Here is a 15,807-nt window from a genome sequence, read left to right on the forward strand (position 1 = left end):
AGTCTTTCATGAAATATCAAAGCCTATAGATGTCAGGTGCCAATTTGTTAGTGACATTTGAAAACGGGGTAGTTCAACTAATGAAAGTCTCAACTAAGGAGAATGCATCAGACATGTTAAACAAGACCATGTCTGCTGTTAAGTTTGAGTATTATCTTAAGTTGATTAATGTTACATCTCTTAATGGGAAGTGATAAGTTCTATTACTAAGGATTAACGGGAAAAGGTAACATGGATGTTAAAGTAGTAGAGGTGGAAATTGTTGATAAAGGTGTATATTGCATACATCCGCTAAGAAAGGTTTTAGTTTATTAAAGTTCATCACTTGAAAGATCAATTGAGAGGTTAGGTGAATAATAGGTTGTCTGTTGATAAGGATTGTCAGCTGAGCGTAGGTTATCACTTTTTATAGTTAGTTGATTAGCAATAGCCCGTTGACGGGTTTGTTAGTGCAAGCGGTTATTTTGTTAGTTTATTACTCTCTTCGTCCACTTATCTTGGCACACTTTCCTTTTTAGTTTTTTCCATTCATAATGACACATTTCAAATATAGTATGTGGTCCCTACCTTCTCTATACACATCAAATAAGTGGTCTCTACCCATTCTACACTTTTAATACTTTATTCTTAATCTTCGTGCCCAAAGTAAATGTGCCAAGATAAGTGGGACGGAGAGAGTACTTTGTTGTTGGGCTAATCATCAACGGTTATTTCTTGTATCTATGAATGCAAGTTAAACCAATGCTTTGACATAGATAGTTCATTTTATTCAATTTTTAGTCTACAAGGAGTTACAATTTATAATAGAGACGAAGGAAGAGTAGTAGCTGGTGTTCTTAGTTTGAGAGCTATATATTTTTTTTCTATTTGAAGAGTTGTGTAGTAATTCCCACCAAGATCAATACATCAGTTTTTTCCCTTTCCGTGGGCGTAGATCATATTGATCGAACGTAAAATTTTGTGTCTCGTTTTGTTATGTTTTTGTTAGATCGAGTTTCTTGAATCTTTGTTGTGCAATTCTTGATTGAGTTGTTGTGATTTGGTGTTCAAATCGTAACAAAAACGAAGAAAACGAAGATCATCGAAAATCATCTAAGTTTGCATCCCAAATAAACTTTGTAATAGCTTTCTTTTGTTGGGCATTTTAGTTTTGGCAAACAAGTTGTCTCTTTCCTATAAGACATACTCCCTCCGTCCACCAAAAATATGCCACAATTTCCTTTTTCGTTCGTCCACAAAAAATATGCCACTTCCATTTTTAGTAGTAGGGTCCACACAACTCCACTCACATTTAAAGTGGGACCCTTACTCCACTACCAACTTTACTCACATTTTCTTAAAACCCGTGCCGAAAGCAAAGTGGCATGTTTTTCGTGGACGGAGGGAGTACTTTTTTCTTTTTGGCAGGGATAAGACATATACTTATACATTAAATATTTTATAATTTCTCAATAAAAAAATAATCCTCAACTTTTTGATTTTATATTATAATGTGTTACTTATAGAATACTCTATCCCACACGAACGGGGGATGTGTTGTGTATTGTCGAATGAGTCTGCAGCGGTAGCCATCGATTGCTATTTACGTGGTTGGATGAAGTCTTTAAAATATGGTAAGGCTTAACTTGATAACATATTGATAAAAAAAATATACGAAGTTGGTTTATATTTATGGGTAAATATCATATTAAACCTTAAGCTATTCCCGCTTTATCAAAAATACCCTGAAACTTTTGAAATGCTCTCTAAACCCTCAAAGTATCCGAGTTTTATCAAATATATCCCGCATCTCTTTTCCGGCCACCAAAAGAGTAACGGCTCGTCGGATGCCACAGTGTAATTTAACTTATATTTCTTTTAATCCATGCCATTTTTTTATTCTCTTTTAACATTTCTTTAACTATCTCCACCAGATTTGGGTTCTTCTCCAGTCTTCATTGGATCTGAAGGCGATGGAGTGCCTTCTTGACCAATCTCAGCTCTAAGATCGTTGATGTTGTGCTCCAACTCATCAATCCGGTTACCTATCTCATCAATTTTAGAGATGATAGATTCTGACATTGTCTGAAACCTCAATTGCATTTGCTGAAGAAGATTTTGCACGAACGCAATCATGTCAGCGGTACTTTGTTTAGCATCATCTTGACCATCCATCTTTTGGGAGTGAAATCTTCCCCGGAAATGCCCTAGAGAGAGAAATTGAGATGAAAATTTTGTGAGATTCCTACAACTTGAAGCTACTGCTATTGCTACTTTATGAATTATGCACTAAGAATAAAAGTAAAGGTTTCACACATTCCATAATTCCATTCACTAAATAACTAAGATCAAAGTGAACTCAAACTCGAACACTAATGCAACTACCAAACCAGAGGAATTCCATATATTGATGATCAAAAGTCAAACTACAACAACAAAAAAACGAACTCTCTCGAGTACATCACTGCGTCGTGGCTTGAATCAAAAGACATTCTACGCTATTATCAGATGCGCTGCCTCTCCGTGAATTTCAATTATTTTGGGTAGAATAGATTTTAATTTCCAGGATGGATTTTCCTTTATAAAATGACATGGATTAAAAAAGATAATAAAAAATGACATGGATTAAGAGAAATAGAATTTAAATTACACTGTGGTATCCGGTGAGCCACGTCACTTTTCTGGTGGCCGGAAAAAGGATGCGGGATATATTTGATAAAGCCCTGATACTTTAAGGGTTTAGAGAGCATTTCAAAAGTTTCAGGGTATTTTTGATAAAGCGGGAATAGTTCAAGGTTTAATATGATATTTACCCTATATTTATTATATTTTATACTAAAGCATGTTGAGCAATATAGAAATGCATGATGATATATTCTCCTAATAAAAGTGGAAGAGTAATAGCAACATGGATAGTAAAGAAAATTCAAAATAAGGGTTGGTGGATCAAAAGTTTGAAAAATGGGTATTGAGTGTATATGTTTAAGTAGGTATTTTTTGTAGGGTCGGTCTTGCATGCGGCGGTCGCACTGGAGTGCGACGGGTCTGCCCCGACCCGCGCCCGACCCGACCCGTGCCCAAACCCGAAATCCTGAATCCTAAATTATTACATTTGTTTACCATAATTATTACTTTTAATAAGCATGAAATATACATTTGTTCGCACAAATGTATACTTATATAAATATAGGTATTTACCTTCATTTAATATAAAGTATTATATTTTCTAAACCCTAAATTCTATAAACTAAACCCTAAACCCTGAAACTAAACCCTAAGCCTGAACACTAAACCCTGAACCTTGTAAACTAAACCCTAAGCCTGAACACTAAACCCTAATAGGAGTATTTACTTTTAATAAGCATAAGATATACATTTGGTCGCACAAATGTATACTTATATTAATATAAATATTTACCTTCATTCAATATAAAACATTATACATATCAATATACATTTATATGAACAAATGTATATATTATGTTTATTAAAAGTAACAATTATTATAAACAAATGTAATAATTAGGAGTATGGGTCAAACCCACGCGGGTCAGGGTTCCGGGTCAGGATGGCGGGTTTAGAGCCGGGTCAACCCGTCGCACCCAAGAATTGGCGTTTTTTGTAAATACTATAAAAAGGTGTGGGCCTTGATTTTTTGGCTTTATTAAAATTTGAAATTCAAAGCAAAAATTTATGGTTAACCGGTGGATGATTATTCACCGATAAATTTTTATGTTTAGCTGATATAATAATTTATTTTATTATTATTATTATTATTATTATTATTATTATTATTATTATTATTATTATTATTATTATTATTATTATTATTATTATTATTTGTGGTTAGATAAACCGATTGAAAATCGTATAATTCAATTTTCGTATGGCAAATGATTGGTTAACCTCTTCGTACTTGCACAATCGAATTGAATCAAATCAAACGAAATTGAATATTACCATGATCAAGTTTAATTCATTTATTATCAAGCTATCTCAGGCTTTGCATACAAAATATTTTGAGGCTCAAAGGCTTATTCAAGAGTAATTAAGCTTAACAATCCTTCTAAATTTAGATTCATATTTAAAATATAAATCATTTCCTTTAAAAATAAAACATATCATTCACAACACTATAATAGATACATTATTTTCTTACAACAATTGTTATTAATTATAGTTTAAACATAAAAATACTTTGAAGTCGAATCTGCTCACAAACTAACAATTCGAATACAATCAAACTAAAGCTTGGTTAATCTAGCTGATGAGTATCTCACTAAACAACTTACTAGAACTTTATTAGGCCAAAATCCTGACAACAAAACACAGTTTAGTTGATAACACACTTCCTCTCGAACTATTAAGTCGGGAGTTCGAATCATCACATGAAAAAATAGAAAATAATTATTTGTCATCTTTAAAAGAATCCAAATAACACACCAATAACTTGATTCATTTACTACCAATTCCATCCAAAAATAGACACCTGAAAAAGGAAACAAGAAGAGATGCACAGAGTAAAATCAAGATAAGTGACATTCACATGCCAACTTTTATCAACACAATAGTGAATAGTTAACTTCTTTAAAAAAGTCTTAACACACTTCATTTACAATGTCTAGATAAATCTGGGGCATAAGTAATTTAAAAAAACCTCATAGCCCCATATAAATGTCTTACAATCCACATGAAATGTACATCATGGTACATTTTACCTGTAGCATCCACAATCATGTGCTGTAAATGATTGCAAATTCAGCACAATCTCAATGTCATCGGCAACAATGAATTATTATTTTCAATTTCAACCAAGTCTATAGACTGGCGATATTGCATAGCTGTTCCCCTGGCATTCGTCATCTCAATGACCTTATAATGGGAAAATTACCTCTAAACCACACAATTACTACTACCCCACACATGGATGTAGATTCCACAGATTATTTCAGTCTTTGATACATTCAAAATTCGGTATGTGCCAAGACCCGCAACGAATCTTGAAACCTGGAACCGGATGCTGCATTCGAGGGGAGAACTATTATATCTGAAATTGCCAACAAGGAAGAATAGTTTGTCTTTAGCATCAGAAAAGGGAAGTACCTCCAACCGAAAGTTGGTTCTATTACTTCAAGGAAATAATTACAATGTTTCCCTTCATATGTATAGATTCCACAAAAGATAAACCAAGGTGGTACTGAATTCATACAAGAAAGTACTGTTTTTCCCCAAAAAGAAAACAATCTTGAGCAAGTAAAACTAAATTTTATCAAGCATCTAAGTTTTATTACCGGATATCTTAATTGTTTCCATACACGCCGTACTACACATTCAATCCCCAACCCCCATTAACATTTCATTTCCTCGAGTCCTTTTTGCGCCTGTGGCACTTCTGTTTAATACTACAGGGACTCTCCCTCTCTCTCACACAAACACATGCAAATATATACTCATTTTATCATCATCATGAGTTGTAGCATGAATGTAAAACAATCAAGAGTGTGCAAAGACTAAAGTAACATATCCGTGTCACCTACATACTACTTTGCACAATCATAAATAATTGTATTTTTCTCTCATAGAATGAGTAACCTCAGGTAGAATAATTAAAGGCCCCACGATAAGTAGAAATCTTAACCGAAAAGGTTTTTTCAAACATCCACATCAGATAAGAGTCTTATATAAATACTAAACCATTAAAAGATCTACCAACCTTAATAAAAGCACTCTTGATCCATCAACTTTGTAGTTTTTAGCTGGATGCATGCCAGAATGATACAAAAAGCCTGGGATGTACAAGTTCATTAATTAAATAAAACTGAAGCTGCAGTTAACAAGACAAGTCATTTTACTTAATGATTTGAAGCCATAACAGAAAGTATAAATTACAAGTTGTAAATGCAATGATTGAGCAATCATTTGTATCGGAGACCAATGCAGGGACAGAACTAGGATTTTAAAAATGGACGGGTGATATCACAATTTTGGGTTTAGGAACAAAATTTAGAGGCACAAAATTACATTTTTGTATTTAAAAAATCAAAGAAATTACAAAATACAACCTAAATATAATTTTTTAAAAATGCCTGGACGATCGCCAGGGTGTGCCTAGGCCTGGCTCCGCCCCATAGACCAAGAATACATCAGAGCATGCCATGAACTAATTGAGCTTAAAAGAAGCAAATCTGAAATAAGTACTGTATAATCAGTTTCAAACTAAGTCAAATTTGATAACTGAATTTCTTCAGCACTATAAAGCACATCGCACACTTTTTCTGACTTCAAAGGAGGTAAAGGGAATAGATGAGATGGAAAAAATAAACTGAATAGCATTTAATATACCATTAAGAAACACGAATAAAGCACAAGTATGAGTACGAACAACATTTATGGGGTTGAGGAAAGAAGGATGCCAACCTGAGCACTCTCTAGATCTCTTAACGCATTGGTCATCTTATCCGCAAATTACTAAGAAAATCGGACAGCCTAAAAGTACATGGAGCACAACATAACATGTGAATGAGTAGATAAATGGAGAATAATATTAGGAGATTGGTATGAAAGTATCGGAATGAAATCAGGAATTTAAGGGAATCATGCAAACATGATTTATGATGTTTGGTGTATTCACTATTCAAGGAATGAAAGATCTGACTAGTGATTTAAGTCTCAATTTTGATAACTAAAAATATAGCTGATATTTGTAATGATTATATTATTTTTTAGCAAGAGTTTTAGATATACTTTTATTTGATTATATTACTTTTTATATTGGTTTGTAAGTATTAAATAATTTGACATGTTACGAGGATATATATAAGGATAATAAAATATAATAAATGCATCATGTTCTCTATATTTATGAAGCTGTTTCTAATTAAATAAATATTAAAAAATAAAAAAGTTAACAAAAAGTGATTTAGTTAAAAACTAAAAATAAAATGTATCTTAGTGATACTCATGTTTCGATGAAACACAATATTATCAAAAATACATGTAGATCATGATAACTATGTTTTTTTTTGAGACAAATCATGATAACTATGTTGATAACAAAAGTTTATATTCCCCACAGGGTGTTTGGCTAAGCTTATAAGCTCTTTAAAACAGCTTATAAATTGTTAAGGGGCTTATAAGCTTCTTCGAGGTATTTGGTAAAATAAGCTCCTAAACAACTGTAAAAATAATCTCAACAGCTTATAAGAGGGTGTTTGGCTACACTTAGCTTATAAGCTCCAATAACTTATAAGATGTTTAAAGAGCCTATAGATGTAATTTATCAAAAGCTTATAAGTTGTCAAAGTGTTTGTATAATTGAGCATATAAGCTAAAGATAGAATTTTTTGCTAGAGAGAGAAAATCAAAAAGAGATGAACTTAAAATGATATACGATGAAAATAACAAATTATAGTTGAATAATATTTGTAAAATGATTGTTGCATATAAGATTATGAAAAACTAAGTTGGGTTGATGAACTTATTTTTTGGGGAGCTTAATAGCTCTTGAAGCTTATTTTTAGACCTTATAAGGTGTTTATGAGCTTATAAGCTCAACCAAACACCCTCTGAGTTATAAGCTTCCCAAAAAATAAGTTGTTTTACCCCAACTTATTTTTTTATAATCTTATATGCAACAATTATTTTACAAAAATTATTCAATCGTAGTATGTTGTTTTCAATTCATCATATATCATTTCCAAGTTCATCTCTCTTAATTTTTCTCTCTAACAAAGATTTTCTCTCTCTAGCTTAAGCTCAATTATCCAAACACTTTGTAACTTTCATTTTATAAGCTCTTGAAACATCTTATAAGTTTTTTTGCAGTGTGTAACCTCTTTAAAATATGCATAGCCAAACAACCCCCCCCCCTCTCTTGCAAGACTACCTAAAATAGTGGAAGGAAAAAATAGCTAATCCCATGCTTCAAGGGATGGGAATTCATTCATAAGGTGGAAATTCCAAATATTAAATTATACCAAGCATGAGATTAGAAATGAATTTTGGGAAAGTTCATCCCATTCCTTCGTCATCTATCTTACCGTTATAATAAAAAGCACACCCATGTCAAGAAATATGCAAAAGAGGGCAAAGAAATCAGGGCAAGTAAAAAGATTACCTAACATTTTTGGCAATAACTGTATTTCCATCTTCAGCTCCGAGATGGCGAAGGACCACTTCCTCAAGACGACCATCACGATAGGCATGCTGTAAAGTAGAATCCTTATCAGATATAAACATATCCCCCCTCACTGTGTGAACTCAAAAATAGCATTGAAGAGTAAATGCATCACAATGTCAAATTCACGTTGAGTACATGTACCTACACCCTGCCTCCATCACACACTCATTTATTAAAGTACCTTTTTGTTTAGCAAGTCTTCACAACCAGAAATGATATTATTATCTGCAACTTAATATTTAAACCAAGGGCTCATTCTACGATACCAATTTGGTCTAAGCTTCACTATAGTAATTTCCACAGAGGAAGATATTGAGTGAGCTTAAAGCATATACCACTCTGTCAAGAATCCAGTATCACTAGCCCTAATAACTCATATACTCTTGAGATGGCATAATGGTCCACAGCCAATTCTCAGCTAAATATCCCTTAGAACCCAACTTTTCTATCTTGATAATTTAAGGAATATCAACATCTTAACTATTTGTATCACTTGCAGCATAGGGTGACATGCCAGCATTATATTCTCCAAATGTCATTATTACCAATATCAAGTTCTTCATTCATATTGAAATGGGACTCTTAAGAAAACTTCTCAGCCATGCATATAGATGTCATCTCTTTCCCTGAATTCATGACCTGTATAATGACGATTGACTTTTGCACTCCAACAAAAAGAGCATTTTAGAGTACCCCGGAGCACCACAAAGTGGATACATTAATGAGAAATTACCTAAATAATCCAAGAATGATTAAAACAATTTATTTTTATTATTTTTTATTATTTATTTATTTATTTATTTATTTTTATTTTTTTATTTTTTTTTGGGGGGGGGGGGGTGTTAGTGTATTAAGGTATTAAAACAATTTTGTTTTAGACCTAATGATGTTGGAGTTCAAACAAGGAACACAAAGATGATCATTTGTAGAAACTTCATTTAGAAAATGGAAGAAGATTAAAATGACAACATGCATGGGGCAACTTAGGCTGCACTGCATCTAAACTGTCCACAATCGTGCAAGCCGGCTGCCGCTTAGCAGCTAGGCTTATTTCTAGAACACATTGACTACACTTAATGCTTGTTTGGTTCAAGTAGAGGAACGGAAAGGGAATGGAATCAAATAAAGGGGAGGAAGGGTAATAATAACTGTTACTTTTATTAAAGTGTTTGGTTCAACAATGGAAATGAATCATTAGTACGAGATTCTCTTTCTTTTGTTTCTCCTCCATTTTGAGGGGTAACAAATTGGGTGATTGTGTTACTCTAAAGTAAGGGTAATGGTTAACTCAACAAGTAATAGATTCAATTAATTGAATCCCTTTCCAAGCTCAAAAAAAGCCCAACCAAATATGGGCTTAATATCAACAACTCTAAAAGAAACAACGAAGCCAGTCTGCTAAATGTTATATCATATTAAAATACAGTTATTCTACCATAAATAGAGTAGGAATAGATGTGGTTGCACATAAAACCATTGGGAAACCAACATCTCATTTTCAATATATACTATATTTTGGCATGGAAAATTGCAGTCTGAATTGGGTCCAAAATAGCAGTGTATCGCATAGAGCATAAGACAATGGGAGAAGAAAAGTAGTAATAAAGCATGGAACAAAAGTCAATATAGCTCTAATAAACACTTCAAATGAAGGACTAGAAGAACAACATGGAGGAATAGAAAATCTAAGTGAAGGTATGTCAATATGCAACCATTATATATTCATATAACACCACTCAATAGGGTAATCGATGAAGTGCTTACCATGCAGGCAAGGATTTTACAAAGTGATTTCAAGAAAGCACTCTTTTCAAGGACTCAGTTAAAATAAACTCCATATACTCAACTTGAATAGATGTTACGTAAAGCTTTGCAACTATCGAACCAGATTAAAGGCTCTTTGTTGTGTTTGATGGCTCTACAAAGAGGCCTACCATGATAAAGAAAACAGAATTGCGCAGATATAAAGAATTGCAGGTTGGGTCTACAAATGGTTAACTCAACATACGGGTTGAGTATACCAACAAACAGAAGATGGGGATAGAGGAAGACAGTGACATCGTCCAACTGGAAATTTAGATGACATTGAATAAGATGATAAAACTACCAATAAGGTTGCACCTTATATCAATGATGAAAGTGACAGCAACTATGAAACTATAGTTTATGACACAATTTGAATAGTATGCAATGAAGATGAAAAAACAATTCAACTACAATGTGACAGTAAGCAATGAGCATCTCTCTAAGCAGTAAGCAGAAAGAAATTTGGTTTGACATCTACAGTAGCAAAGATGCCAAAATTAATTCATTATTTACTTTCAAATAATTCTTCTTTCCACTCTAACAATTGTGGCACCATTGAACAAATTATCTTAACCGCTAAAGCAACTATAGTAGTACCAACAAAATTTTCATGACCAACCTGCTAAAACATGAAACTACCCACAATATCTCTCTTTCAAGAAACTTTAAGTTGGAATTATGGTAGAAAGCTAATGGCACGCTATCTAAGAATAGAAGTTAAGGCAGGTGAACTAATCCCAATTATGTGGCCGTCCTTTACAACAAAATAGTACACAAATCTAATTTGTATGAAACTTTCATTAGAGCAATGCAGCAAAGGTTTCTATTAATAGAATAGGAAAATATGTGCGTACCTTGTAAAAACAACTGGTGCCAAACGGGCAGGTCCCGTTCCCAAAGTCAAAGTGCTTGCAATCAATAGATCTGAAAGATACTTTCCTCTCAGTGTGAGACATAAAAGAAAGCAATAAAGCAAAGATGGAGCTCAATTGTACCTCAGCTTGGACTTGTAACTGTCAACAATTTCCTGCTTATCATCTTTTGAGGAATACCAAATGACACTAGGAATCACAAAGTATGAAAGCTTCCGACATATAGGGCAGGATCTTAATGCAGAATTAGCATCCATGCCAGATGCTCGTGAAGTACTACGCCAATTCCTGATGCATGATATACAAAATGGGTGATCACACTCTGACAATATTCCAAATTTACGTTCGGCTGCTGTAGGTTTTGAGAGGATCTTCTCAAGACAAACACTGCATTCTATTTCTTGACTATGTGCCAATGCTTCTAAGTGCTTTTGCCTCTTTTCACATGTGTTCATGTGTTCTTCTCTTTCTTGAGGCCTAAAGGGATGCAAGCAATGCTTCCTGCAGGTAGGACAAAGATCCCCATGAACTCGAGGGCAACTCATGCCATGTGGACATTCCCCAGCAGCAGCAAAAGAGCATATTGGTTGGTCAGCAGGATCTACATCCCTAAAGTCTGCCAAATCATCATCACCTTGTATAGTATCACAATTCCCTGAATTTTCTCCCCATGCCGGTGTACTAGGAGGATGAACTGGCAAGTTAGAAGCTGAATGTTCAACACTAACACCAGCAGCAGCACTGGAGCCTAATGTTGCAGCTCCAGTAGAAAGCTCCTTGGTGGAAGAAAGATTTGCTGATGAAGATAAAGCTGGTGACTGTAACCGAGAAACTTTGATATGATCATATCTACATCGAGTGCCATAAGCGCAAACTCCTTTCTGGTAGAACGTACATATCTGCAGTAAAATGCACATGCTAAAATGAATGAGGTCATATTAAAGCATTAAAAGTGGCTACTACTTCTAGCAGGTTAACACTTAACAGAGACTCACATTATTTGGTGGGGCCTTCCAGTCATGTGAATACTCACAGTGTTCTCCTTTTAGACATGCACCATGAGCAAAGAATTTGCAGAGAACCCTGAAGGAATAAAAATCATCAGAAATAATTTTCAAAAGTTTTATTAACTATCACAGTAACCGACAGTAACCGATCTTTCTTGGCTTTCAATTAAAAAAAATGGGTAAAGTCTATGATCTCCAAGACAAAACTAGAACCCTTTCTAAACACAGGAGACCTGGAGGGATAAGAAATCATCAAAAATCAGTTTAAAGAAGTGCTCTATCAAGTGATGCAAAAACTCCAATACCATCAAGTCCCATTTAACACGACAAACTTGATGCAAAAATACATAAAAGGGTTCAAAGTTTCTCAAAAAAAATTGATAGTTTGACTGCATGTGACTTACTACTCCAATTAGCATTACAATGAAATCAAATTTCCAAAGGAAGATGATGATGTGTGTCATTTCTCAGTCCAATAAGGTCTTTGTAACATCCTCACCTCACGGTAAGGCTGAGAAAAGTTTTTGTATTAGTTCTCTTTATTTTCAAGAGAATAAAAGGAGAAGCAGGTAATGAGCAAAATTATGATATTCATAACATAGAATGTGCTATCTTGAAATGCATCATATGGTAAGAGCAATAGTACCTAGCCAATCTAGTAGAACTGTAGAAGCAACTACCTACTTATTTGATAGAAGTGAATGTACAAATGAATATTCAGCTAGTTGAACCAATTTCGGCTTCGAAAGATTTCCATTCCCATTAAAAGAAAACAAATCCCATGAAAAGGTTTGTCGAAGCTTACAACTATGCCCTTGAAGATAGAAGTATACAGAAACAAATCAAAACCTAAGGTCTATAGACTCTATACTACATTAGATATTTGATATAAACATAATTCACACACCAACTTAAGGCAACAAGCTTCTTTGAAAACAATGAGCTTATTGCCAAACCAAGAAATGCCAGGAGTAATCTGGAACCCATTTTTCAAAGGTTCCTTTTTATTTAAGAAAAATTTCATTAATTCTGCGAATATGAGAATGCACTCCCTAATCTACAGACCACAACAATTCTATACAAGTATAGGCACATATAAACCGGTTTTTCCTGCTTGTACCAGATCATCAAATTCAAGAATCAAGAATTTGTTATAGAATTAGAAACTTCTTTGTTATTAGCGTTTTAACGTAACTATAATCCTCAACTTCCTTTCACCATCAAACCCCCAAAGGTAAAACATAGTAGATTTCAGATTCGCAGATTGCAACAGGTATCTAAGTTGTCATTTGCCAACCTCTTAAACTGTCTAGGTGATGTATTTTAACAAGGGAGAATGGAGCAATAAAGACGACCAAGAACTAGCAGCAAAGTGTTCTTCTAGTTGATTCAAATAGAACTGTTGCATTGGAGATCAATATCGCCAAGAGTAAATATATCATTAGTTTAGCATACAAAAAGTTAGCCTTACGGAGATAACTTTTGTGGGTCTATCTTCAGCAAAGACTTGGGGCATGTACACTACACAAATTAAAAAGGAAGAAAATGGAAAATGCCATACTAGTGAGCCCCTTAGAAACTTCATGATAGAAGATACTCATATTCATTCTATAAGAACAACTCAACTTGCAATTAGCAACTTATAAGTTTTCAAAGCATGTCACACAACTTCAATGAGTCGGAAATTATGCTCAAATCATATTCAGAAAGATCAAAATACCAGGCTGCATTCAGTTGACAAAAAAATTTAGCACACAGTGCATGAATACCAATCGAGTCTAACAAAAAAATGTGTACAGCTTGGCTCAATCCTATTCCAATTTACAGTCATAGACCAATCAAACATTTAAGAAACTGTTCATTACTATGAGTGTCAAACGTAAACTTAATGTGTTCTTGAGAAAAAATATTTTAGGAGAAATAAGCTCATGACATATATTTATATTAAAATTAAACGCAGAGATATATTCTTTGGTTGACGAAGTCAATTGATTGATGTTCTGTTACGTTTTCCTTATCTTTGAACTTTCGCTACCTTCGATTTAACCTAATTGGTATAAGCGAATTCCAAGTTCGAGAAATTTTAATGCAGAACGAAAAATAAATAATTTTCTATGCGATCAGCGTAAGTATAATTCATCAGAATTTACCGAACAAAAGTTAATGGAATCAAAATCATTTGAAAATCAGAAGAACTAACAAATAATTCCAAGGTAGATTATGGTTTCAATATTTTCTTACCGTTTAGACATGTTGTTGCTGCAAATCCCTGAGAAATCTACGAAATTTTTCGATAATAACGATGAGAGCTTTTACTCGATTAAGAAAAATACGGGCATTCCGGAGTGAATTTAGGGATTTTGGCGGTTGGGATGTTGGGTGAAATGGTTGCCGCTATGGTCCTCCAGTTTCCAGTTTATCGCGTGAACGCCCCATAACATTTTTTATTTCGAAAATGATAAATGGACACTCAGTGTCCTGGACACTCAGTTAAAACCGGAGTTTTTCCATTAACCCAAAATGGGCCGGTTTTTGAGTGAATTGTTTATTTACTAATTTATTCCTTATTAAGTATATTGATTTTATTGTTTTGTATTTTAGGTTTTATAATTTCCGAAATTTTTAATTTTTGGTTTCCTTATTTATCGTTTTTTTGTTTCCTTATTTTTTGGTTTTTTACTTTTGAAAATTATATAAATCATATAATTCGAAGTTTATATGTTTTTTTACTCCGGAATTCTTTTCATTATTTGTTTCAAAATATTATTATTGATTTGTTACCAATAATTTGTGGTTTCTTGTTAAAATAATCCTATATTTGTTTCCAGCTTTTTTTTTTTAAATTGTCACACCCCAATTTCTGAAGGAATAAGTATAACTGAGGTGCAACAAAATCATTGAAATGAACAAGGGAAAAACCTTGTAAAATACGAATAATGGGATGATAAATCGGGCTTCGCCCCTTTGGATGAAGAAAGACAGATATCCAAACGATACTAATCCATCGACAAACATTACAACTTCAGGATCACAAGTTTAGTTTCATGCTTCGGATAACCAATATTCATTAATCAAAATACTTAAGAGACAAGAGTCTAAGCTTATCAAAAGATATCATTTAGAGTCATAACATAATGTCTTAAGTCAAGGAAACGAAAGACAAAAAAAAGGCTAGTATTACAGCGGAAGTCAAAACACGGAGTTGAACTCTAGCCTCAGCTCTCCCCGTCAACACCAGCCATCAACCTGAAAAAAACATTTGAAAATATTTTTGGGCTAAGTACTAATGTACTTAGTGGACTGCGACTTTAAAACATTTCATAACCTGAAGAACAGTTTATCCAATTATACCTGACATGACTTAGAAGGTTTTTAAAGTGAAAGAACTTCTAAGCATGTTAAAACATTTCATTATATATATATATATATATATATGTATGACATATATATGACATCTATTTTGAGAATAGAGAATGATTTTGATCCATCCGATTAATCCTATCCAACGGCTTAGATAAATACGTCTGTTATTAGTAATTAAATTTGGGAAGGCTAATGAAGTAATTTCGATTTTTGTGGTAACCGTAAGTGAGTTGTTAAATCTGAATCATATCTCTTCATTTTCGGAAATGATATAATGGATATTAATCATTCAATCTCTGCATTTTTTATTCCTTTTATATTGAGGAATTAAATGTTCATTGGTTTAGGAAGCAATTAGTCAAAAAGGTTTCTATCATTATAGTTATCAATTTTTATTTATTTATTTTTCTTGTTTCTTGTATCATACGTGTATCTCTTTTATTATACTTTGGTTTTCTAAAAAAAAAAATATATCATAATATGGTAAAAAGAATTTAACCTTAATTAATTTTTTAATTTGTGTAACCGTTTATAGGTTTGTAAGTGATTAAGTGTTGACCGAATTATTTTTAATTTTTGGTAGAACTTACGAATTTTATTT

The 15,807-nt window shown here is 33.3% G+C and overlaps 2 protein-coding genes across 4 annotated transcripts; both read right to left on the reverse strand.

The window, feature by feature from the left end:
- Positions 1-1,891: 1,891 nt before the first annotated feature.
- LOC131014086 (heat shock factor-binding protein-like) lies at positions 1,892-2,225 on the reverse strand. Its single transcript, XM_057942012.1, has one exon. The coding sequence runs from the start codon at positions 2,152-2,154 to the stop codon at positions 1,897-1,899; it is 258 nt and encodes an 85-aa protein (XP_057797995.1). The 5' UTR covers positions 2,155-2,225; the 3' UTR covers positions 1,892-1,896.
- Positions 2,226-4,533: 2,308 nt separating this feature from the next.
- On the reverse strand, positions 4,534-14,307 carry LOC131014076 (E3 ubiquitin-protein ligase makorin-like). 3 transcript variants are annotated; one of them, XR_009098008.1, is made up of 8 exons: positions 14,085-14,307; positions 11,832-11,919; positions 10,960-11,735; positions 10,819-10,888; positions 8,096-8,184; positions 6,397-6,465; positions 5,693-5,765; positions 4,534-5,026 (listed from the first exon to the last, which is right to left on the reverse strand). XR_009098008.1 is itself a non-coding variant. In XM_057941997.1 (7 exons), the coding sequence occupies exons 1-6, from the start codon at positions 14,093-14,095 to the stop codon at positions 6,429-6,431; spliced, it is 1,071 nt and encodes a 356-aa protein (XP_057797980.1). In that variant the 5' UTR covers positions 14,096-14,273; the 3' UTR covers positions 4,534-5,765; positions 6,397-6,428. The 3 variants fall into 3 exon arrangements, 1 of the variants encoding a protein (XP_057797980.1); XR_009098009.1 differs by having other exon boundaries at positions 10,960-11,754; positions 14,085-14,274; XM_057941997.1 differs by having other exon boundaries at positions 4,534-5,765; positions 14,085-14,273.
- Positions 14,308-15,807: the final 1,500 nt, after the last annotated feature.

The sequence above is a fragment of the Salvia miltiorrhiza genome, chromosome 3, assembly GCF_028751815.1.
Source record: "Salvia miltiorrhiza cultivar Shanhuang (shh) chromosome 3, IMPLAD_Smil_shh, whole genome shotgun sequence".
Taxonomy (NCBI): Eukaryota; Viridiplantae; Streptophyta; class Magnoliopsida; order Lamiales; family Lamiaceae; genus Salvia; species Salvia miltiorrhiza.